Here is a 25,581-nt window from a genome sequence, read left to right as displayed (position 1 = left end):
AGCCTGCTTAAGATTCTCTCTCTCTGTCTCTCTCTCCCTCCCCCTCCCACGCCTCTCCCTCTCATACATGCTGTCTCTCTCTTAAAGAAAAAGATTATGAAATAACAGGAAGATTAAAAATAAGCAAATAAAGTATTACCAATAATAACATAGTATTTGATTCCAGGTAAAGGTGGTAGGTTGAGGACACAGTTAATATTGTTCCCTCCCCAAACCACAGTTAAGTTAAACAACAATGAAAACAAAGTCAATAAAGGTTGTTGTTGGGTTGTTTTTAGTCATAAATCCAGACGAAGAATTGGAGAAAAATAGGGCAAAATTTTCAAGGCTGAAACACAGCTAGAAGAGTGGTAGCAATCTTATTAAACCTAGGAAAGCCTAGTTTTACATGGAGAAAGCTAAGGACTAATGGAATTTGTACTGGTGAATCTCCAAAGGGCCCACACAGTGGTAGTATTGTGTAACTCTGAAAGGGCAAGGGGAAGGAGGGCAAGAAGGTGAAGAAGATGAATCTAGGGGACTAAAATAAGGAGGATTGTTTGAAAGATGTTTAAGAAACACTTAAATGCCTGGATTTTCTTCACTTTTTGCCACTGTTCTAATGCACTGCTCTCATCTTGACAGTGGGCAATTTGAAGTATATTCTCTGGCTGAAGAAAGAGGGCTGACTACTGGCCTAATGGACAACAGGCACATTGAAGGTGGAGGGAGCATTGGCATTTTCAATGATGAGAGCCCTGCCCTCTTCTCTATTATTGGCTTCCCAACTGAGGCCTTTTTCCTCTAGGCAGGAGGAAAGAAGAATCTTCTATGAAAAATCTGACTAGCCCATTAAGAAAAAAACTAAAGGCAAAAAGGACTTTACATAAATACTGTACTCTGTTTGGTAAATTTGTTTTTTGTAGGGGTACAGGTTAACAATTCTGAAGCTACTTTATGTATACACAGGTGTTGGGCAGATAAGTAAATAAGTGATAGATAATGGGAACCAGTTTTCTCACATCAATATCTGTGACCTAATAAAGAGCCTGCCCAAGTTGCCCTATATTGAAGGTTACAGTCAGTAGCCCCAGGTACTTAGAGCTTTAAATAAACTTTTTATTTCCAAAGGTCTAAACTCCATCAAACATCTAAGGAAAGCATCTACTATGAATAACAAACCAAAATAAACAAATCAAGAATACAAAACAACTTGCTGAAAACAGACTGTATAGCTGGGAAAATTTTATGGATATGCACACACACACACACACACACACACATCTACATATACCATATGTGTGTATAAAATATCTTCACAGAGATGGGATTCTACATCCGTAAAGCAAGAATACAATATTTAAAAAAGAACATTCAGAAAACAAAGAATTCTTATAAATTAAGAATATGTGGCAGAAAAGAAAAACTCAGTACAATTATTAGATAATAAATTGAGAATTTTTTAGGAGTAGAGCAAAAAGGCAAAGAAATGATAAACAGAAGATTGAAGAAAATAAGAAGATGAATGTAGGAGGGTCAACTTCCTAGTGTTAGGAGTTCTAAAAAAGAGAACAGAATAAGTTAGGGGGGAAAAAAGAATATAATCCAAGAAAATTTCTCAGAACTGAAAGTGCCAATTGTGTACCCAGCATAAAGGAAGAAAAGTGCCAATTGTGTACTCAGTTCAACTGGTATTGGATACCACATGGGATAGCCACATAGTCAGCTAAAATGTTCAGTCTCCATAATAGTCAAGGAAATTCAGACTGAAATGAATTCCCACTTTCATCATTAGACTGGTTAAAAAATAAATTCTGATGATATCAGGTGTTGGAAAGAATATGGGGGAAATGGCTCTCTTATACACACTGCTTGTGGGAGTATGAAACAGCCATATTGGCAAACAATTTGACAAGTGGTGAGATGAGAGAAAGATATACAACTACTGTAATTCAGAAATTGCACTTCTGGATATTGCCACTAGAAATTCTTTCACTTGTGCATATGAAAAAATGAATAAGAGGCCATGTCCAAGAATACTCATTGAGGTATTCTCTGTAAAAATGAAAATTTACAGGAGTCCCTGGCTTGCTCAGTCAGTTAAGCGTCTGACTCTTGATTTTGGCTCAGGTCATGATCTCACAGCTTGTGAGATTGAGCCCCACATTGGGCTGTATGCTGATAGTGTGGAGCCTTCTTGAGATTCTCTCTCCCTCTATCTCTATTCCTCCTCTGCTCATATGAATATGTGTATGCTCTCTCTAATATTAAAAAAAATGAAAATTTACAGGCCACTTAAATACAAGAATGGCTAAGGTGAGGTATATTCATATATTTGTATGAATGAAACACACACGCATGTATGCCTCAGCAAGGATAGAGCTCCAAAACGTAATGCACGAAATCAAGAAAATGCATAATATGTGTTGTATACAATAAAAAATGTATATTTTAAAACATAAAACATCAATGTATATTGTGTATGGGTACACGCACATATACATATCCAGAAAGAGATGTATTAAATTCATGATAATGGTTCTGTCTATGAAAGGGAGGGGAATGAACAGAGTGGACTCTGTGTAAGTGTGGGGACTTGGAATTATTGGTAGTGCTTCATTTCTTAAAAAAGAAAAGATATAAAAAATGTTTACTGTTGTTAATTCTGGGATAAATCCATAGATACTTATAATATTTATCTATATGTTTTTAATTTCTGGCTCTGTACCTCTGCCTGATTCCAGAATAACAAAGGGAGAATGATTAATAGGCTTCCTTTTTACTCTATGTGTTAGGTGTATAATATGTGCTCTTCTATCACCTGGCTTCCTCATTTGATTTTTAAATGAGATTGAATTTAAGAAATTAAAAATAATTAAATAAAATAAAGGAATTGAGGTGCCGTGTTAGCCAGAACTTGTGCCAGAATCCAGCATTGGAAGCAGATAAAGATGACAGAAAAGCCTTACCTGGGAAGGGAAAATTGGAACCTGAAATTGAAAGCCTTCAGACATGCTCAGTAATCATGATGTTCCAGTAGGAGTTTGTAGTATCCATATCAGATCTCCTACGCTGGATTCCTCTGGATTGGGGGAGGGGTGGTGAGGAAAGTCTTAAAATGTTGAGTTCCAGATAGTCCAGATAATTAATGTAACAATCACTGAAGTATAGAATATTTGAATCACTATATTGTACCCCTACAACATAACACGGTGTGTTAACTATACTGGAATTTAAATTAAAGTAAATGAAAAAAAAATCACTGGAGAGATGAATTTTAAGAGAACTCACTTAAAGTGAAATATTATTTCACAATAATAATCAAACATCTTTTTCTTAGTACTTACGCACATTCCTCCTGTCTTCTTAGGTTCTCTGTGTCACCTGTCTCCTGGTTCCATATTAGTAACTTATCATTGTGTACATATCTTTTTGTGTACAAATTTTTTTAATTGTTTATTTTTTTAAATTATCTTTATTATCTTTTATTTATTTATTTTGAGAGAGAGAGAGAGACTCAGAGAGCCATGAGTAGGGGAGAGACAGGGAGAGGGGGAGGGAGGGAGGGAGGGAAGGAGAGAGAGAGAGAGAGAGAGAGAGAGAGAGAGAGAGAGAGAGAGAGAGAAAGAACCCCAAGCTGACTCTGCTCTCTGGGCACAGAGCCAGATGCAGGGCTCAAACTCACAAACTGTGAGATTATGACCTGAGCTGAAATCAAGAGTTGGATGCTTAACGAATGGAGCCACCCAGGCACCCCTGTACATATTTTTTTGGAATATGGATTTATCTTGTGCTTTTCCATTTTTCATGCAGGTTTTAAATGACTATACTCAGCCACTCCCCTTAGCATTGTTCTCACATTTCCTCACATGGTTGACCACGAGTCCATTAGGACTCTAAATCATTAGCAGGATCCATCTGGCTTCAGTTACTGCTTGGTTTTGAAGTAGTACCCGTAAAAACTCTCAGGTTTTATAGAAGAGAGTGGCATTATTTGGCAAAGATTATACCTGCAGGATTAAGTATGTAAGTGATTTGGAGGGTTGCTCTTCCTTGGAAGCCAAATAATGACAGAACCTAAGTATATGGATGACTAGATGAACAATGCCATCTTTGCCACTGGTCAGTTACTACTTAATTCTTACACAGATTTACCTAGGGAAAACTAAAAGATAAAATGCTTCACAAATGAAAGAACACACAAAATAGTATCAGGAGGATTGAAATGAATTGTTTCATTCAAGAAAATGTTCTAGAGCACTGTTTATTACAAATGCAAATAAGTTAGGCATATAAAGTGAGAAAAATTCAACTAAATACAATGTAAATTGAGCTACTCTAACTGTAAATCCTTTTATTTAATATGTTTAACTGCAAGTCAGTATGAAGAGCTAATTCAAGTTTCTTTGAGTTTTTGAATTGTGGATTTAAATCAACAGAAGAAAAAAAATCTTGAAAATATAAAAAGCACTTAATTTAATTTAGAGGGACTATAAGGGGTAAGCACTTTTGAATCCAGGTGATAGGATAACCCAGTTTTCCAACATTAAACATTACACTTTAATATGGAATTCAGCATTAGGGGAAATCATGATTGAGAGAAAATATAGTTTTTATATAAAAAGAAAAAGCCCAAAACAAGCATTAAAAAAACTATTACAAATGTAAAACAAAAGAAAAAATAGACTTGTATTTGTTGATAGTATAACAATGTACTAGATGTACACAAAGTAATAATTTTGAATGTATGAATTAATTTGGGGGGACAATTATATTTTGGTGAACCCATGAAAATATTCAATCCCTCTTTTTTTTTCTTGGTCTTTTTTAGTTTCAACAGTGTTATAAAATTTAAGTGTATAGGTCTTGCATATCTTTTGTTAAATTATTTCCTAAGTATTTTATGTTTTTTGATGCTATTATGAATTTGTTTTGCATTTTATTTTCCAATTGTGGTTGTATGGAAGTTGATTTGGTATACTCATCTTGTATCCTACAACTTTGCCAAATTGCTTATTAATTCTAGTAATTATTTTTCAGAGTCCTTAGAGTTAGGTACCAAAAAATAATTTAAAAAAAAATTTTTTTTTAACCTTTATTTATTTTTGAGACAGAGAGAGACAGAGCATGAACGGGGAGGGTCAGAGAGAGAGGGAGACACAGAATCTGAAACAGGCTCCAGGCTCTGAGCAGTCAGCACAGAGCCCGACGTGGGGCTCCAACACACATACCACGAGATTGTGACCTGAGCCGAAGTCGGACGCTTAACCGACTGAGCCACCCAGGCACCCCCCAAAAAATAATTTTTAAGTGAATAAAAACAATTTTAGTTCTCTCTCTCTAAATTTCCTTTGATATCTTTTTCTTGACTTATTGTGCTGAGTAGGACCTTCAGTACACCCGTTACAATAATGAAGTGGCTATGGGGCACCTGGCTGGCTCAGTTGGTAAAGTATGGGACTCTTTTTTTTTTTTTTTTTAACATTTATTTATTTATTTTGAGACAGAGCTGGGGAAGGGCAGAGGGGGAGAGGGAGAGAGGGAGAGAGAATCCCAAGCAGGCTCCACGCTGTCATCACAGAGCCCAACACAGGGCTTGATCTCACAAACCATGAGATTATGACCTGAGCTGAAATCAAGAGTCAAATGCTTAACCAGCTGAGCCCCGTCAGGCACCCAAAGTGTGGGACTCTTGATCTTGGGGTTGTGGGTTTAGGCCCCCATGTTAGGTGTAGAGTCACTTAAAATCTTTAAAAATAAAACGAAGTGGCTAGAGTGAACATTCTTGCCTTGTTCGCAATATTAGGAGAACTCCCAATATTTCACCATTATATAAAATACTAGATGTAGTTTTTCACTCATCCTATTTATCAGATTGAAGGGAGTTACGTTTAATTCTTAGTTTGCTGAGAATTTTGTCATGAATGGTGCTGAATTTTCTCAGATTTTTTTTCTGTATCTGTTCAAATGGTTATATGCTTTTTATTCTGTTAATATAAATTACATTGATTGGTATTTAATTTGAAACATTTCTTGGATAAACCACATGATCATAGTATATTACCCTTCTTATATATTGTTGGATTCAATTTGTTGTTTTGCATCTGTATTCATGAGGCTGATTTTCTTTCCTGGTAATATCTTTGTCAAGTTTTGGTATTAGGAATTTGCTTATTTAATAAAGGGAGGGGTGCCTGGGTGGCTCAGTCGGTTGAGCATCTGACTCTTGGTTTCGGCTCAGGTCATGATCATGGTTTGTGAGTTCGAGCCCTGTATCGGGCTCTGTGCTGACAGTGCAGAGCTTGCTTGGTATTCTCTCTCTCCCTCCCTCTCTCTCTGCCCCTCGCCTGCCCATTCTCTCTCTCTCTCTCTCTCTCTCTCTCTCTCTCTCTCAAAATAAATAAAAACTTTAAAAAAATTTTTTTAAATAAGACAAGTTAGGGAGTATCTCTCTTCTGTTTTCTAGAAAGTATGTAAGATGGTTATTACTTCCTTAAATGGTTGCTGGAACCCACCAGTGAAGCCATTTGGGCCTAGAGTTTTGTTTTGATTTTTGTGGTTTTTTGTTTTGTTTTTGTTGTGTTTTAATTATGAAATGTTTTCTTTAGTAGATGGGTTTCTATTTATTTTTATAGTTGGAGTAATTTTAAGGGATTTTTCATTTTATCTCAGTTACTGAATTGATTTGCATCATGTGAACATTATATGTGTAGGATATGAAGTGATATTTCTCCTATTTCTGATATCAGTAATTTGTGTTGCCTTTTGTTTTTCTTGAACAGTCTTGCTAAAAGCATAAATGATTTTTTTTTATCCTTTAAACTGTTGGTTTTAATTTTTTTGAATTGTCTAATCTTTGGCTTGAGTATTGTTTTGACTTGAAGTTCACTAACTTGTTTCTGTGCCACCTCAAATCTATTAACTAATAATAGATTCAGCCTATCCAGTGAATTTTTAAGTTTTGATATTTAACTGCCTAGTTTTTGAAGTTTCATTTCTTTCTGTTTCCATTTGCTGTCAATATTTCTTATCTGTTCACTCATTATAACATGTTGAATATACTTGTATTAACGGCTTGAGCATCCTTGCCAGTTAATTCCAATGTCTAGATCCTCTTGTAATAGGTTTTCCTCCTGTTCTTGAGTTACAGGTTTTATCTTCTTTGCATGTTTAGTAATTTTTTGTTGTATATTGGATTTTGTTGATGGTATTGTAGATTTTTTTTAAGCATATTGATTTTTGTTCCAGATAACTAGCTTGTAAAAATACACTTACCATATAACCCAGCAATTGCATTTCTGGGTATTTATCCTAGAGAAATGAAAACTTATGTTCACACAGAAACCTGTGCACAAATATTTATAGCAACTTTATTTATAATTACCCCCAAAAGAATACATCCCATTTGTACTTCGACAGGTGGGAAAAAAACAAAAAACAAAAAACTGTATCTCCATACCGCGGAGCAATGAAAAGGAACAAACTATTGATATATTCAACAAATTGGATGGATTTCATGGGTATTATGTTGAGTAAAAAGAAAACATGCCAATCTAAAATGTTTCCATACTATCTGATTCAATTTTTGTAAGATTCTCAAAGTGAAAAAATTAGAGAAATAGAGGACAGATAAATGGTTGCCAGCAATTAAGGAAAGGGGAGGAGGGTGTGATTATAAATAGCAAAAGGGAATCTAAGTTGTGGTATGGTGTATGGATCTGTACATGTCCTAAAATGCCATAGAATTATAAACAAAGATATGCAAAAAACAAAATATGATTGCATGAAAAAAATGGCAAAATCCAAGTAAAGTCTATAGTCTAGATAATTGTATTGTGCCAATCAGTTTCTCAGCTTATGATAATACACTGCAATTATGTAAGTTGTCACCATCGGGGTAGGTGAGTGGTGAGTACATGGGATTGCTCTGTACCACTTTTACTACTTCTTGTGAAGATGAGAGGCTCTAAGGATTTCAAAATAAAATTAAAAATATATTACTGACGGATCACCTTGAAATTATAGAGGTTTGGTTTTTATACTTTGTCACACCAGATGTTATTTCAGTTTTGCCCTTAGCCTTAGGAGAATCCGTATTCCTGGAATATAGTCTTTACCCTGAGATGTGGCCCTTCTGTGGTTTCTGTGAGAAGTCAGTTGTGTTCACCAGGCCCTTTTAACTTGGCAGGATTCAAAATCCAAACTGTGTCTTTCCTGTGGTAGGAAGCCGAAATCTCTGTTCAGCTTTTTAGTCTTCCAGCTGTTGCCTTCTGTTGGGCTATTTGGAGTCTCCCAGTGCATGAGCAGTTCAGGGACCAGCCAAAGATTTGAGCATTTGTGGACAGATTTAAGCTCCCCCTGCCCTGTACTGTACTACCCTTCCTACCATGATTTTCCCCTCCTATTGTCTAGCTTTCTGCCAGCTCTTAGATGCCAATGAGACTGTGGTTTTCTTCTTTAGCCCTAGCCTCCCAGTACTTAAGGGGGATATACTGGGAAGAGTTTTCTTAAGGTAGAGTTGTACGAATACATCTCATCTCAGTATGGTTCCTTTCTTTTAATAATCAAATCCCCTACGTTTCTGCCGGCTGTTGGTCACTTTCAGTATCTTTAAACAGTTACTTTTAACTTTTTAAAAAATTTTTAAATGTTTATTTTTGAGAGCGAGAGCGAGAGACCGTGAGTGGGGGAGGGGCAGAGACAGAGGGAGACACAATCTGAAGCAGACTCCAGGCTCTGAGCTGTCAGCACAGAGCCTGATTGGGGGGGGGGGGGGGGGGGGGGGCGGGCTCAAACTCACGAACCTTGAGATCGTGACCTGAGCTGAAGTCAGTGGCTTAACCAACTGAGTCACCCAGGAGCCCTTGAACAGTTATTTTAATATTTTGTCCAGAGTTAATAATTGTTATCTAAGGGCAAATTAGTCCAATATGAGATAGTCCATTATGACTGGAACCAAAGCTCAACGAATTTTATTTTTAAGTATTACGAATATAAAAAGTTTGTAAAGGGGCACCTGGGTGGCCCAGTTGGTTGATCATCTGATTCTGCTCAGGTCACGATCTCACGGTTCATGAATTTGAGCCCTGCGTTCGGTTCTGTGTTGACAGCGTGGAGCCTAGAGCCTGCTTGAGTTCTGTGTCTCCCTTGCTCTCTACCCATCCCCCACTCATGCTCTAGCTGGCTGGCTCGCTCGCTCGCTCTCTCTCTCTCTCTCGCTCTCTCAAAAAGTGAATGAACATTAATAAAAAAGTTTATAAAGTTTTTCAGTGAAAATTTTGAAAGTGGGGTGCCTGGGTGGCTCAGTCGATTAAGCCTCCGCCTCTTGATTTCGGCTCCGGTCATGATCTTACAGTTCGTGGGTTCAAGTCCTGCATGGAGCTCTGTACTGACAGAGCCTGACTGGGATTCTCCTTTTCTCTCTGCTTCTCCCCTGCTCACTCTCTTTCTCTCAAAAGTAAATAAGTAAACATTTAAAAAAATTCAAAAGTAAAATATCATAGTAACTTTAATGCATAGTAAGAAGTATTACAGAAATCAAAGAAAGTATTCAATGAAAACTGAAAATATGAACAATCAGTATTTTAATTAAAAAGAAGAATAAACGTGCAAATGCAGCCAGAAAAAATTTTTTTAAAGACATATAAATGACTTTCAGAAGATTAAGGGCAGAATGTAATTATTATTACCTAAGCAGCAGCCTTAGATAGGAATACATATTTAATCACCAGAAAGGACTTCAGCTGTAAAATCAGATCTTCATCCATTGTCTTTTGGAAATATTTTTCCATTTGGCTTTAAAAGATGTATTTTCTTTCTTTATGCAGCATTTCTGACCTTTGTCATTTCTTAGAGACTAAAACAACAAAAACAACAATCTAACTTCCCTTCTGCTTTTATTTTTTTCTTCTCCTTTTAGTTTGCATAATTGGCCTTAAATGAGGTGAGAGTGAAGAAACTAGAGCCGTCTCTGGATACATCGCTACCCCACTTCCCTGTAAGCTACCCTCCGGAGTGCTAGATTTGACCATATCTGTTTTGAGGACTCATTATGAACAAAGAAGTCTCCCAGGTGGGAATTGTAACTCTGTTTTTAAAGAGCTTTGTTTATACAAAAGTATGAAGGGAAAATGATTACCGATGGAAATATGTTTTTGATTTGAAAGTTTCAAAGTTATTATAAAACATCTGCTGACATTCCTAAATGAAAATGTTCTAGATTACACTTTATGAACCACTTTAATGCACATTGAAATGAATATAGGGTTCATATGAATATTTTACAGTGAGAACCTCCTCATTGAATTAAAAATGGCAAGCAGAAAAACTATACTGAACTGTCCCTAGATTTGGTCTGTATATTTCTAATATGTGTGCAGTCATTCAGTCTATATTTGGTGCCCATTTTTTCACATTTGGGCATTTTTACATAGCCGATTTCGAAGAGTTTGTGAGCTCCCTGAGGGAATAGTTCTTGTGTGTCCACAAAGATGACAATGATCATATGGGGCGCCTGGGTGGCGCAGTCAGTTAAGCGTCCGACTTCAGCCAGGTCACGATCTCGCGGTCCGGGAGTTCGAGCCCCGCGTCGGGCTCTGGGCTGATGGCTCAGAGCCTGGAGCCTGTTTCCGATTCTGTGTCTCCCTCTCTCTCTGCCCCTCCCCCGTTCATGCTCTGTCTCTCTCTGTCCCAAAAATAAATAAACGTTGGAAAAAAAAAAAAAAAGATGACAATGATCATAGAAGCGTATGTTAGAAAGATAAACATGCACTAAGCCAAGACAGTAGGTAAAAAGCTGAAGATTAATCAGAAAATGATAGATCAGTAAGTGGACTTTTGGCAGGAGGCTTTTTAAAATTAATAGATTTTTTAATTGAATTATAGCACTATACAGATAAAAGTTACAGATTTTAAGTGTAGAACTCCTGAATTATCATGTGCCAAACATATTTGTTAAACAGGTTAAGAAGTAAAACAATATCAGCACCCCAGGAGCTTCCCTCATCCTTGCCCCAGCTGCACACCCACCTACTCACTTTTAAAGGAGAAGACGGTTGTCACCGTGGAGTGATAGCTGTCAGCTTGAAGAGTGGGCTTTAACCACCATAGATGTTAAAGGCAGTTAGATTTAGTTGGCTGACAAACAATACCTGTGTTTGGGATAAACAATGAATTTGGGAGATGGAGGCGAGACTATCTGTTGGCAGCAGAGTGCTTTAAAGCAGGGGCTGGAGGTGCAAAATAATCCTACTGCCTCTCTCTTTAAAGTCTCATTGGTAGGGGCACCTGGGTGGCGCAGTTAAGCGTCTGACTTCGGCTCAGGTCATGATCTCGTGGTCCATGAGTTCGAGCCCCACGTTGGGCTCTGTGCTGACAGCTCGGAGCCTGGAGCCTGCTTTGGGTTCTGTGTCTCCTTTGCTCTCTGCCCCTCCCCAGCTAATGTTTGTCTTTCTCTCTCTCAAAATAATAAACTTTTTTTTTAATTTAACAAAAATAAATAAAGTCTCATTGGTTTCTAGAACACACTCCAGATTTCTGGCTTTCATTTAACTGGAGATATATTTATTAACTTGTATTTTCTATTATTTGAAATCAGACTATTGATTCCCAATGGAGAGAGAGAGAGAGGAGTTTATATTTGTGAAAGAGAAAGGGAGAGAAAACAGAATCATCTAGTGACTGAACTCTGGCTGAGGTGTGTTTTTCTTTAACTCCTTCTTCATTGAGTGACTCTAATCACAATGAAGATGTTTATCTTCTCTATTTCTTCTTAATATTTATCAAAATAATTTTAAACCTGCCACATAGTTGCAAGATTGGTAGGCCCTGTGTATTGCCCATTGCCCACTTTCACCAGTTGGAAACATTTTGTTACGTTTGCTTTATCTCTCTGTATATTTGCTACTATTTCTGCTGCTGCTGCTGAATCATCTGAGAGGAAGTTGTAGACATTCACGTTCTTCCACTCCTGAATATTCAGTGTGTTTCTCCTGCTTAACCCAACATAATAATGAAATTCAGGAAACAACATTTTCATTATTATTATTATTATTATTATTATTATCGCATTTAGAGTTCATATTAAATTTTTATCAGTCCTCTGATCCAGAATCACACATTGTGTAGTTGTTACATCTCTTTGGTTCCTTTAACCTGGAATCAGCTTTTCTTTGTCTTCCATAAAATGGACATTTTGGGAGAGTACAGGTCAGCTGTTCCGTATAGTAGCACTCATTTTGAACTTGATATCTGTTTCCATCTTTGTTCCTTTCTAAAGAGACTATGATATGGGACTTTGGAGATTCATGGATTTGTTAACTGAGAATCTTATCTGGTAGAACAAAGCCTGTAAAGATTTTTTTCAGGGGAAAGTCTGTTGAAACATGGTGGGAGCCCAGAATTCCAGAAGGTAGATTCCTAAAGATGATTTGGATGTTATTGAAAAGAATTTTATATGTGTGTGGATGTATATATATGATCTTAGAATCCAAGATTTATAAATTTTTGGACAAAAATTAGGGTTTGTATGGCAAAACTTTTTGAAGGAATAACACGTTTATATTTTAAGGTAAATTATATTTATAAGAAATAATTGGTTTTATATTATGATGAGAGAAGTCAGGATTGGGTATCCAATCAATTTTATTTATTTCTGTGTGACGTTTGGATCAAGAATTGAGAAGGCTCTCTGTTCGTGTGTTTGAAACTCCCTGTAAATACCACCCAGGATTTCTAGAGGTGGCACAATTTAATGTCAGCTTTTCTGAGAGAACTCCTAATGAAGAAGCATTTTAATGTAGAAGCAAAAGCAAATATTGGGAATCTGTTGTTGGCTTTTTACTTCTCAGTTATGTGACTATAGATTAGTTATATGAGTTAAAGCATAGCCAGATTCTGGAGCCAAATTACTTAATGATTTTTACCTCTGCTACGTATGATGTTAAGCAGATCAAGTAATGTTTCTATGCCTCACTTTCCTCATTTCTTACAATCTGTAAATAGGTTATAAAGTTACCTGTCTCATACTTTATGAGTGAATTGAATTAGTAAGGTTTATGAGTAAATAATGTAAATTCCAGGGGTGCCTGGGTGGCTCAGTCGGTTGAGCATCCGACTTCAACTCAGGTCATGATCTTGCCATTTGTGAGTTCGAGCCCCATGTCGGATTCTGTGCTGACAGCTCAGAGCCTGGAGCCTGCTTCGTATTCTGTGTCTCCTCCTCTCTCTGCCCCTCCCATGCTCATGCTCTGTCTCTTTCTCTCAATAATAAATAAATGTTAAAAAATGTAAATTCGATGGTTAGAACAATGATTGGCACATAGTAAATCCTGTGTAAGTGTTGGTCATCATCATTGTTATCTTCATCATCATCATCATTGTCAGTAGTTTTTAAGATAAAATTGTTGAACTCAATCAGTGATTCTGTAAGTAGAAATAATAATGCATACTTCATAGGGCAGTTGTGAAGAGTAAATGAGTTAATATATAATAAGATACATAAACTGTACACACACACACACACACACACACACATCATCATCATCATCATTATTATTATTATATTGTCCTATCTTGTAATTAAATGCATGTTAATAGGCCTACTGTTTTGTGAACAATTTTTATTATTTTTTCTGCTCAAATTCTTTGTTACTGACTTGATACTGTGAAAATGGGAACAGGCAAGATAGGCATTTTGTATATTCTTAAGTGGCCTATAGTCAAAAAGTTTGAGAAACAGTGTACTAGATGACAATTGCTGGGGTCCCTCTGATTCTGAAATTTTGAATCTGAGTCTCCAGTTTAAAATTTATAAGCCTTACTGGGGCGCCTAGGTGGCTCAATTAGTTAAGTGTCCAACTTTGGCTCAGGACATGATCTCGCGGTCCATGGGTTTGAGCCCCATATCAGGCTCTGTGCTGACAGCTCAGAGCCTGGAGGTTGCTTCGGATTCTGTGTCTCCCTCTTTCTCTGACCCTTCCCAGCTCATGCTCTGTCTGTCTCTCTCTCTCTCTCAAAAATAAAAAACATTAAAAAAATTTTTAAAAAATTATAAGCGTTACTCTCATAGGTGTTATTCTGTTGAGAACACTGGAAAGTGAAATTTGAGTTTCACTTGTTTTGAGTTGGCCATTTGTTGGGCATTGTACTGGAAGGGATATGACTAGAGGAATTAGTATGATCATTGAGGAAATATAAATGCTACTTAACTATTCACCTGAGATGCTTGGGGAATTTTTTTTTTGGTTTCCCCATGGGTATCAATAAGGTTTTTGCCAAATATAAATGAATCAAGTAGGATGACTTAAGTTTTAAGCTAGGCTTTAAAAAATGTATATTCTTCTGCAAATTTGGGTAATGAGGATTGTATGTACATTTGTATGGTGATTTCATTCAAGCCACTTCTGCTCCAGCTAGGGGGATGATCCCAAAATTAACTGGAGGCTTACCTGACTTGATCATTTTCTAGTCAAATTTCTAGCCCTCAAAATATAATTTCATTGTTTTGGCAAATTATTAACCCATGCAGCTTGGTACTTCTACTGCCTTATAATGTTAAGGATCAAATTTCAGTATGTTTATTTTTCTTTTACTGATTTATATATGTACGTTTAACCATACTATATTCTGAAATGAGTTTCTGAAATATTTTGTGGGAAATTGAACAACTTCTGATCAGATATTGGAATAATTTCATGTAGTAAATGTGATTTTGGGTTTGGATAATCATCTGTAGATTATCTGTATCTAAAGCTGATCTTCATTCTCTTCTGGCCACTGATCTTCGTTCTCTTCTGCTCATTAGTTTCTGAATCTGTGAAGGAGAATGGAATTGACGGAAAGAGAGAGAGAGTGAAATTTTTATCACTTGGTGGTTTTACATCTATGACCACCATTTTCAAGGCTCTTACCTCTTTGCTAAACTATTACAAACTCTTCTCCTGTGCACATGCAAGTAAATATCAAACACTTATTTTATTGTTTACACAGTTAAAGAGAGCTGTGGCTAAGAAGACTGATTTTAATCTTTTTTTTTTTTTTAAAGGAATACCAACATATCGTCCACAAGTTAGAATGATATAGTACCGATTTTTGGAAGTCATATACAGTATATCTATTAATTACCCAATGTAATTGTATGATAACTGGAATCATTTAATTTCATGGATTTGCAAGGAAATGTTGAGGGTGTTTCTGCCCAGTTGTTTTTCTATATGATAGCTGCCACAAATATGTATTTCATATGCAACTATTTTTCCTCAGGGACAAATTCATACAATAGGAATATTTTAGCAAGGTGAATGCGTTCATGTTTATTTTTTAACTTTAAAAAATTAAATTTTAAATAAAGTCAATGAGAGGGATTTAAAATACTGGGTTTTAAAACTGATTTTTCTCTTCTTCCTATATTTTTGTTAATAAAAAACAAAAAATAAACTTTTATAGTTTTTCCAAACTTATTCTTTCCGTTTAGAAAAAAATAATGCAAAGAAAAAAAGCATTGTCTCTTAACCTAAACATAAATTTATTAAATGTATTACTTCAGACATGACACACTTGTAGAATTTAAAGTATTAAATCCTTGATAATTTCTTTATTATTAATATATAAAATATTTTGCACAAGATTTTCTTTTACTATAAAAAACCTTTTAAGAAAAATCAGATGTTTTATAGAACCAATGAACTAAGAAAAAATGATGTCTTTATTTTTAAGAGTTCATTGCTTTGAATCCATTTCTTTGCCTTTGTTTTTTATTCCTGGGCATAAGAGTTCAGATCCTGGCAGGCCATTTGTGGCAGAGACTTATTGGGGTAGGGGTTCTTCTCTGGGCCAGGGAGAGCCACCATCTGCATTTTGGTCTCTGGCTTTGTGGATGCAGAGACTTTTTGTTTCCAGACCTTTAAGGAAATCTTTTTTAGGCATTAGCTTCAAAATATCTGGTTTTTAACAAGAAGTTAGGAGGCATTCAGAGAAATAAGAAAGTATGGTATATACCCAGGAAGAATAGCAATCAGTAGAAATTTTCTTTAAGGAAGTCCAGGCATTGCACTTACTAAACAAGAAAAAAATAGATAAACTGGATTTCATCAAAATTAAAAACTGTTCAAAAGGAAATGTTTGCAAATAATATATCTGGTAGAGGCTTAGTACCCTAATATAAAGAACTTTCATGGCTTAACAAAAAAAGACAAATAATCCAACTTAAAAACGGGCAAAGGACCTGAATAGACATTTCTCCAAAAAAAGATACACAATGGTCAATAAGCACCTGAAAAGGTATTCAGTGTCATTACTGATTAGGGAAATCAATGTAAATCAAAGCGGTAATGAGATACCATTTCACACCTCCTAAGACGACCAGAATTAAAATAAAATTACAAAACATAAAATAACAATTTTTGGTGAGAATGTGGAGAAATTGGAATGCTTGTACATTGCTGTAGCCACTGTGGAAGACAGTTTGGCAGTTTCTCAAAAAGCTAAAGAGAGTTACATTATTACGACTTAGTAGTTCCACTCTAAAATACCAAGGGAATTGAAGACATGTTCACATTTATGCATATAAATGATCAAGAATCATTCCTCATAAATAGCCCCCAAATGGAAAAACCTAATGGCCATCAACTGGCAGATAAACAAAATGTGATGTATACAAACAATGGAAAAGTATCCAACCATAAAAAAGGCGATGTAAATCCCAATACTTTCTTATCACTTGAGAAAGATTTCAGTTGACATTGCAATGAAAAGACAAGAGAAATTGAAAACTTCTTTTAGAGAACCCTAAGTGTCTGAAGATGCCAGTCTGAGAAATACTTCTTTATGGCAGTTGCCCACTGCAGGAGCTCTTTGTTTATAATGATTTTCCTATGTGATTCTTTTCATACAGCTGTCAAATTGGAGAGGTTCGGCCCTCAGAATGTCCCTCTCATCATGTCTGTGCTGCTTTGTGCTAATTGCCTGCTAAGCATTTTAAAGTATATTTATTAGAGCTGTTTACTAACATATTGTTACTTATTTTTCAAATTATGCGGTTCTCAGCTAAATCTGGGAGATGAGTGACAAATTTCTTATGTTCTAGAAATTTATAGTTCAAGTGAAACATAAAACACTGACCTATTTCTTCAGCCTCACCTATTTGGTTTTGTCTGATCTATTTGAGATAGATGTGGTTTCTGATTCCCAAAACTGTTCTCTACAGATTGCATGAGGTTGAGTATAACTTAGCAACTCTTTTTAAATCAGCAGGGTACTTTGACTTAGAAACCTTACCTCTTTTTAAAAGGTGGTATGCAAATTGTTTCCTGAAACCCACATTCTTTTCTTAATGAACCTTATTTAAGTACCCTTACTGGCATATATAAAGCCACTCCACAAATAGAACAGCTGTAATAGTTTTCACTCATCAGGGGATTTGCATTCCACTATCTGTATATTGTGTTTTGTAAATAGAAAGCAGTTAATACCAGAATCATATCATCAGCAAATTGTTGGTGACCCTCTCATAGCTTCTTACTGTTGGCTCTTATTTTGGTAGGTCAGCCTGTCTGGCTGCTGTTGAGTTATTGTCTAATGTCTCCTCAGCCTCAGAATCTTGGATAAATTTAGAAGATGTCAATCTCTAGCCAGTAGTCTGAGGGGAGCACAGTATGGGGGATCTTATTTTCAATCTAGGTTTATTTGTTGCTCAAAATGATCCAGTCTATGAAATTATATTATTTATGTTTACAGTTGTATCACTGTGACATGACTTTATGTTTTTATAGTACTATGAAATATTGTTTGAGGTTTTCCCTAAATAGTATATTTTTACCTTTTCAAAATTAGAAGAGATGTTCTCCAGTTTCTGGATCAAGAAGATAGGGCTTGGGTTTTTTCCCCCCCATTGAAAATAGGGTAAAAAGGATTTCGGATAAGCTCATGGTCTCACTTATAGGAAAGAATTCCAAAGCTTTATGAATGATTCCAGAAAATATATTAACCATAAAATATCTGAAATATCCTTTAAACTTTTACATGTCATATTAGTTAAATAATCAATTCTAATGCATCACCTATCTTAGCTTCTGTATCTTTTAGGCATGATGTTAGATACTGGATATACAGTAAAAAGATCTAGTAATTGGCTTTGAGTTCATAATCTAGAATGGGAGACAAACAAGAGAATTATAATTTATAGCATAGTATACAGTATAGTATAGTACAGTATAGTATAGTATAATAAGCATAGTATATTGCCCTTTCTATTTTGAGAGTCAGTAGAATTCCAGATGGGTAAATTCTCAGATAGGTATAACCTAATGTCTTTGGAGGCAAAGAAGATAGGCAGATAAGGAAGTAAGAAGTGACCCCTGAGCATGAGGTGGGAATTAGCTAATTTCTTTCTTTTGGTTTAGCGAACTCCAGAGTCTTATCTTTCATTATATTCCCCCCTTCATTTTCTGCTGTCTTTTATTTCTATTTCTGTTGAAAAGTTTAGAATTAATGTCCCATTATTATAAAGGTTATTGCACAATTTCATTATTTGTATTAATACATTTAAAAACATTACATTTTATTTCTATGTGAATATAGAATGAGGTGGCTTCTTCTGTGATATTTGGTTTTGTGATAACCTCATTTATGCTTCTGTGAGTTTCTTAGGAAAAGAAGGTAGCAGTTGTATTGGTTACAGTAATATATCACTTAGATGATTATTATTTTGTGTTTGGGTTTCAGAAGAGATACTAACAAACATGTCGGGTCTTTTGACATCTTTTTTATTGCGGTGATTGTTTTTACAAGTCTGGCCTGTTTGCCTTTGCATTGAGGTTGTCCACCTTGCAATTACTGTAATTATTTTTCTTATCATGGGTCCTTCCTCTCCCCCCACCACAAGAGATTTAACAAGTATTTTTTATGATGACATTACTCCACAACGCAACTCGTCTCATTTATTCATCATTAACAGAAGTCTGGAACGTAAACATCCAGCATATTTTATACATATTGAGTTTGAGGAGACAGTGGGATATCCAAATGAAAAAGTCCATTTAGCAGTTGGAAACTTAAATACCAAATTCCTGAAATGAGAAAGATTGTACTTACCCTTTATAGCAGAAGTCTTAGGATGAAAATCAGATCTTGTCACTCCTCTGTTCTTAACCCTCCACTGATTGCTTAATTCAGTCAGAGTCAAGCTAAAATCTTCACAATGGTTTTTATGGCCTTCCACGATGTAGCCTCATCGTGTAATCTTTCTGAGCTCATCTGCTCCCTCACTCCCTGGTTCTAACTACACTGATCTCTTTCATCTTTTGCAAAAAGCATAGTTATGCTCCAGCCTTAAGGCCTTACAGCCCTTCCCTTTGTGCCTGCCAGGAGCACTCTTCCTCCAGATACCTTTCCCTTTCCTTCACACCCTTCAAGTCTTTGCTCTTATCTCACCTTCTCCATGAGGCCTTTTCTAACTACGCTACTTAAAACTGCTGTCCCTTCCCTTCTACACACTTACACCTCTGTTTTTGCCTGATTTTCCTCTATAACACATACCACCTTTTAATATACTCTATAATTTACTTTTTAATTTTATTTACTATCTCTCTGCCTTACAACAGAATGAACCTCTATGAGGACATGAGGACAGTGATTTTTGTAAATTTTATTCACGGTTGTGTCCCCAGTACCTAGAACAGAGGCTGGCATATACTAGGAACTCAGTAAATATTTGTTGCTGGTGAAATTAGGGCTACCCACGTTGTGATCAATTTAAAGTTTTCTGACTAATGTTTTCCTTTTCTGGGAACGTGGAATATAACCAAGGATTTTATTTTTAAAGTCTTTCCTTAGTGTCGGAACTAAAATTAACATACGTAATCTACATGTGTGTGTCTCTGTCTGTTTCCTATGGATTATATATATGTGTGTCATATATAATATATAACATATATAATCTGTTAAGTACATGATTGAATAGACGTTTAGTCACTTATTCACCAAATTCTATAATTGATGCACAGTAGGTGAGAGCTGATGGAAACTTTGTATATTATATCCAAGAGGTTGAATGTTGTTCTTTCAGCAGTGAGGATTTAGTGAAGGATTTTAAACAAGAGATGGAGATGATCAGACTTACATTTCTGGTGGCTCAGGGAGACCATCTGGAAGGCTATTTTAATAGTCCAGCAGGAGGGGCGCCTAGGTGGTTCAGTCGGTTAAGCGTCCAACTCTTGATTTCAGCTCAGGTCATGATCTCACAGTTCGTGGGATCGAGGCCTGTCTGGGATTCTCTCTTTCCTCTCTCTCTGTCCCTCCCCCTGTCATACTCTCTGTCTTTCTCTAAATAAATAAACATTTGAAAAAAAGAAATGGTCCAGCAGGAGGTGATGAGAGGAGGCTGTGAAGAAGGGATGGATTTGGGAAATATTTAGGAAATAAAAATTGACAAATCTTGGTGTCTGCTTGCATATGGGGTATGAGAGAAGAGGTTAGAGGGACTCCAGCATACCAACTAAAAGAAGAAATATATGAGGTGAGGTTTAGTTCAGTTTGGAAAGTTGAATTTGAAGTGCCTGGGTAACATCTGGATGGAGATAGCTGGTGAGGAATTGGATTATGGCTCTGAGACTTAGGAGGTCTGAGCTAGAGGTGGAGATTTGGGGATAATCAGTATAGAGATGTGTTTTGAAATCAGGCTGAGTGAGTAGTATCACCCGAGGATAATGTATGTAGTCTGAGGGAAAAAGAGGCCTTGGACATTAGGACCTTGAGGAATTCTGACCCCCAAGAATTGGGCAAAAAGTACTTAGAATAAGATCAGAAGAAAACGACACTGTTCTAGTCAGGTTTGATTTATGCATCACTTCTTTGGAGAGGGCCCCAATTAAAATTAGGTCTCCTCTGTTGCTTCTCTCTATGAGAAACATTCTATTCTATTCTTTTCCTATTCTTTTCCTTTTCCTTTTGTAGTCTTTTCCTTTGTAACTTTTATCACAGTTTAAAATTATATGTTACTTTTGTGTCTTATTTGCTTATGTCTCCCGCTCCCTGAGGGCAGGAACCTCTATTTTGCTGACCATTTATTTGCTCAGCTTTTAGCACAGTGTCTGATGCATGATAGATGCTTGATTTATTTGTTAAGTAAAGGAAGGAAGTACGGGATCACAGAAGCCAACGGGTGGCAGTGTTTCAGAAGGTTATTTCAAATGCTGCTCCAAGTAGGCCAATAAAATAATAATAATAATAATAATAATAATAATAATAATAATAGCATATATTGAGCACTAACAAATGCAGGCATGAAAAGTGTCCATTGTATTTATTGATAAGAAGGTTTGGGATGAGTTATCCACAAGTGAACCCTAGGCCCTCATGGAGCTCTCTGTCTAAAGAGAAAATAACAACAGTCAGCATTCTCCAGGAACTAGAGTATGCTCTTTACATGCACTGTTTCGTTCAGTCCTTACAACAGATCTGAAGGTGGGTGAAGGTAATTATTATCTGTATGTTATAGATGAGGAATTGGGTTTAAGGAGATTATACACTTTGCCCAAGAATAAGTAGGTACTGGTTAAGCCAGGACTTCAACTTAAGGCCTTTCTGACCCCACAGCCCATGCTTTCAACCACCATGCTCCAGTAGGGGGACCCAGTTGATTCCTCATCAGGGAACTGATATCTTGGAAATGACATTTGAGCAGGAATGGTTTAGGTGCTGTTTATAGGACAGATTAGAAGTGAGAGTGACTGGAATTGAGAAACCAGATACATGGATCTTGCATTAATCCAGAATGAAGCATTGGGTTCCAACTAGAATCATAACTATGTCTGAGAATAAAAAGGAGGGGACAATCTGAGATCTCTTATTAAGGAAGAATTGACAGGACATGGATACTGATTAGAAATGAGAAGTAAAGGAGAAAAGTAAAAAGCAATTACAAGACTGCAATCCTAGGGGTTGGAGGTTTTTATGAACTGCACTTCTCATGTGGGAGAAATTCAGAATGTGCCCCTTTTGTTGCATGAAATAATAAATTCATGATTAGAATTTTAGTTATTATTTGTACACAGAAAAGGGGGAACTGACAGTCTTTGGTATTGACAAAGGACAGGCTAGAGACCGTAAGTTTCAGGACTAGAGAAAAAGGATTTGCTCACATGTATTAATTAAAACCATGTGAGAGATTCTTATGGATCTCAGCATTCTTTATAATAAGCTTTATAAGCACAGTTGTCATTGCTGTGGAAAAGGAAAAGTTAAAGGTTTTTCCTCTTTAGCAAGGATTTTCTTTCCTTTTTCAAGGGTAGATGGGGTGAAAACAAATGGGGGAGGTATGCTGTTTGGCACTAATAACATACAAAAGGTCGTGATGAATATAAGGCCAGGGATAGGATTCTGAGTTTCGTTAGGGATTCTACAGAGAATAGTGGTTGGTAGGGACAAGTCAGAGTGGATCTGTAAGTGTAGTCACTACCTGGCACAACATGTGAGAGAGAGACCTGACTGGCGTGCTCAGGGAAATGACTTTGTGTTCTCTGGCATCTATACCAAGATCCTAACATAGACTAAACATTTGATCTTTGTCGCCTGACTACATAAACACAAGGTTAGGAGTATAGAATTCAGAGTTGGTAAGTACCAAATCTAATTCATTGCTTCAACTTTAATTGTAGATGTATTATTTATTTTCTTAGCAGTATAAAATCCCAAACCTTATGAGTAAAAGTTGTTTCAAGTTCTTTTCAAAGCATAACCTAAAATAAATACATATAAGAAATAATTTCTCTGACTCCCAGTTATACATTGTTCTTAGAAACATCTGAAAGTGATTTTTTTCTCTGAAAAAAGATTTCTGTCTATTTCATTATTCTAATAATACTTTCATCCTATTTGACCTTTGTGATTTCATAAGGGACTATTTATTTTGTTTTACAAATACAGAAAAGAAAGTGTAGAAACACTAAATAGCTGATGACTCTCTATAGATGGGGATACTTTTATGATGGCTGTAATTAGGTATTCACAGAGACCCTGTAGTGTTTAGATATCTTCTAACATAAGGGAGCTTCCTCCTCTCCTGTGGTTAGAAAGCTCACCAGAGTAGATTTCTCATTGTTGTCCTTCCTTTTTTTAGGTGTGAAGTTTTTCAACATGAGTGGCCTCGGGGACAGTTCATCCGACCCTGCTAACCCAGACTCACATAAGAGGAAAGGATCGCCATGTGACACACTGGCATCAAGGTAGGAACACTGTTTTCTTAGTCTAGATCTAGGAGAGCTTCTTTATCATTTTCATTGCCACTTAAGAGTTCTTGCTAAATCTACTCCAAGTTTTCTGTTCTTCTTGGAGTCCCTTATACTCCCCATGTTTTCTTGTTTCCCCGGGACTTTTGCACATGCTGCTCCCACAGTCTAGCTTGCTCCCTCTAGATTTCTTGTAGTCAATACCTATACATTCAACAGATACCAGCTTAGACATTACCACCTTAAAAGGAGGCTTCTCTTACTTCCATAACTATTATGTTAAGTCTCCCCCATTCCTGTATCTGTCTCACATGTATGTTTATAGCTCTGATCCATAATTTCAGGTTTTTACTAGTTCATGTGATTATTTCGTGAATTTCTGGCTTCTCCACTACATGCTTAGGCTGCTATTTGGTAAGGACCTTGTCTGTTCTTACTATTATATGCCTAGTTTGTAGCATAGTGTGTGGCTTGTATATAGTAAGGACATAGTAAATATTTGTCACGTGAATAAATAAATCTATTGTATATCTTTAACCTGCTATCTTAGAACGTTATGTTAGCAGAACTAAGAAATATCATTATTTTTATAATATTAATATTAGGATTTTTTTTTAAATTTTTTTTTCAACGTTTATTTTATTTTTGGGACAGAGAGAGACAGAGCATGAACGGGGGAGGGGCAGAGAGAGAGGGAGACACAGAATCGGAAACAGGCTCCAGGCTCTGAGCCATCAGCCCAGAGCCCGACGCGGGGCTCGAACTCATGGACCGCGAGATCGTGACCTGGCTGAAGTCGGACGCTTAACCGACTGCGCCACCCAGGCGCCCCTAATATTAGGATTTTAAAGAATGCCTATTTGTGAAATTAAATATTTGTGTATCATAAGGAATATGGTCACCTTAAATAGGCTAAAAGAGAATTGTTGCTAAGGAGATTCTAACAAATGCCAGACAGAGAAAGAAACTCACTCGCATCAAAAGAACAGCTTCCCACCTGAGAGGAGAAGAGTGGGGATCTTATTCCATTCATCTTCTAGGATCTAGAGAAAGCTTTCTCAGCCTTCACACTATTGACATTGTCAGCCAGATAATTCTTTGTTGTGGGCAGCTCTCCTGTATGTTGTAGGATGCGTAGCAATATCCCTGGCTTTCACACACTGGACGCCAGTAGCATCTTTCCATCAGTTATGATAACCAAAGTGTCACATCAGTTGTGACTACCAAAAAATGTCTTCAGACAGTTGTCAAATGTTTGTCAGGGATGGGGAAAGCAATATGGCCCCCATTGATCATCACTGATCTAGAGAGTGAAGTGGCAGAAGATTCTTCTGTCCCTGGATTACATGCTTCTTTCTCGTGGGGGATAAAGAAAGGATTTTAACAGGGGAGTAAGTGCCAGGGCTCCAGTCTGGAGAGAGAAAAGTTGATCAATTAAAAGAACTGTCACAGATCATAACTTAAGTATTCATAACCACAGGTAAGTGTCCAGATGCTCAGAGGAATGTTGATATTGAGATACAATCCAGATTTGTGTTGTCAAAGTTAATGTTCTTGTTTTATCTGTATGTAAAGTCAGTCCCTTTCAAAGGAAAATGTAAGAGTAAATAAATAGGGGTGTCTGGATGGCTCAGTCAGTTGGGCATCTGACTTTGGCTCAGGTCACAATCTCATAGTTTGTGAGCTCGAGCCCCACGTCGGGCTCCCTGCTGTCAGTGCAGAGTCTGTTTTGGGTCCTCTGTCCCCCTCTCTCTTTCTCTGCCCCTCCCATGCTTGTGCTTTCTCTCTCTCTCTCTCTCTCTCTCTCTCTCTCTCAAAAAATAAATAAATATTTTAAAAAGAATAAATAAATAAAACTGTTGTTTTTTAGATTTAATTTTTTATTTGGGGAAATTTTTTAAATCTATGTTAAGAATAGACTCTAAGAAACTATATATATCCATTACATATAATTGTTTATATTTTGTGGTATTGTTAGTATTTTTTAATATTTTATCATATTTGTATAGTCTTATTTGAATAAGGTAGTAAAATGATTATTACATTGATTTGTCTGCAATTAATTTCTCCATTTTTAATAATTATATATGAACTGGTGAGTAATACGGAATGTTTATAAGTATACATATGATACAATACTGTATACTGTATATATTTTTCTAGAGTATACTTTTTCCAGCATGCATCTTGAGATATAAATATATATAGATTCAGTTCTTTCACCTTTTGATTAAATGTTGTAAGACAGGAATGTATCCCATTTGAAAAATCCATTTCCCTATAAACAACCTTTCTGTTAGAAATTTTTGCTCTTACAACTAGCACTACAGCGAAGGAACATCGTCATATGCACCTCCCTACTTTATTTTTGTTTGTTTAT

At 36.3% G+C, this 25,581-nt stretch overlaps 1 protein-coding gene across 8 annotated transcripts in view; it reads left to right on the top strand.

Moving 5' to 3' along the window:
• Positions 1-25,581, top strand: part of NCOA1 (nuclear receptor coactivator 1) — a 216,775-nt gene that overhangs the window by 103,195 nt on the left and 87,999 nt on the right. For 7 of the 8 annotated variants that reach the window (XM_047852331.1, XM_047852326.1, XM_047852328.1 and 4 more), the window contains 2 exons: positions 9,899-10,051; positions 23,093-23,198. In XM_047852331.1, coding sequence (XP_047708287.1) covers positions 23,110-23,198 — 89 coding nt within the window. In that variant the 5' untranslated portion in view covers positions 9,899-10,051; positions 23,093-23,109. The remainder of the gene's footprint in view (positions 1-9,898; positions 10,052-23,092; positions 23,199-25,581) is intronic. The other variant, XM_047852330.1, reaches the window with a different exon arrangement.

This window comes from Prionailurus viverrinus, chromosome A3 (assembly GCF_022837055.1).
Source record: "Prionailurus viverrinus isolate Anna chromosome A3, UM_Priviv_1.0, whole genome shotgun sequence".
Classification (NCBI taxonomy): domain Eukaryota; kingdom Metazoa; phylum Chordata; class Mammalia; order Carnivora; family Felidae; genus Prionailurus; species Prionailurus viverrinus.
The sequence above is the reverse complement of the archived record's forward strand: the minus strand, read 5'-3'. Positions and strand labels throughout refer to the sequence as shown.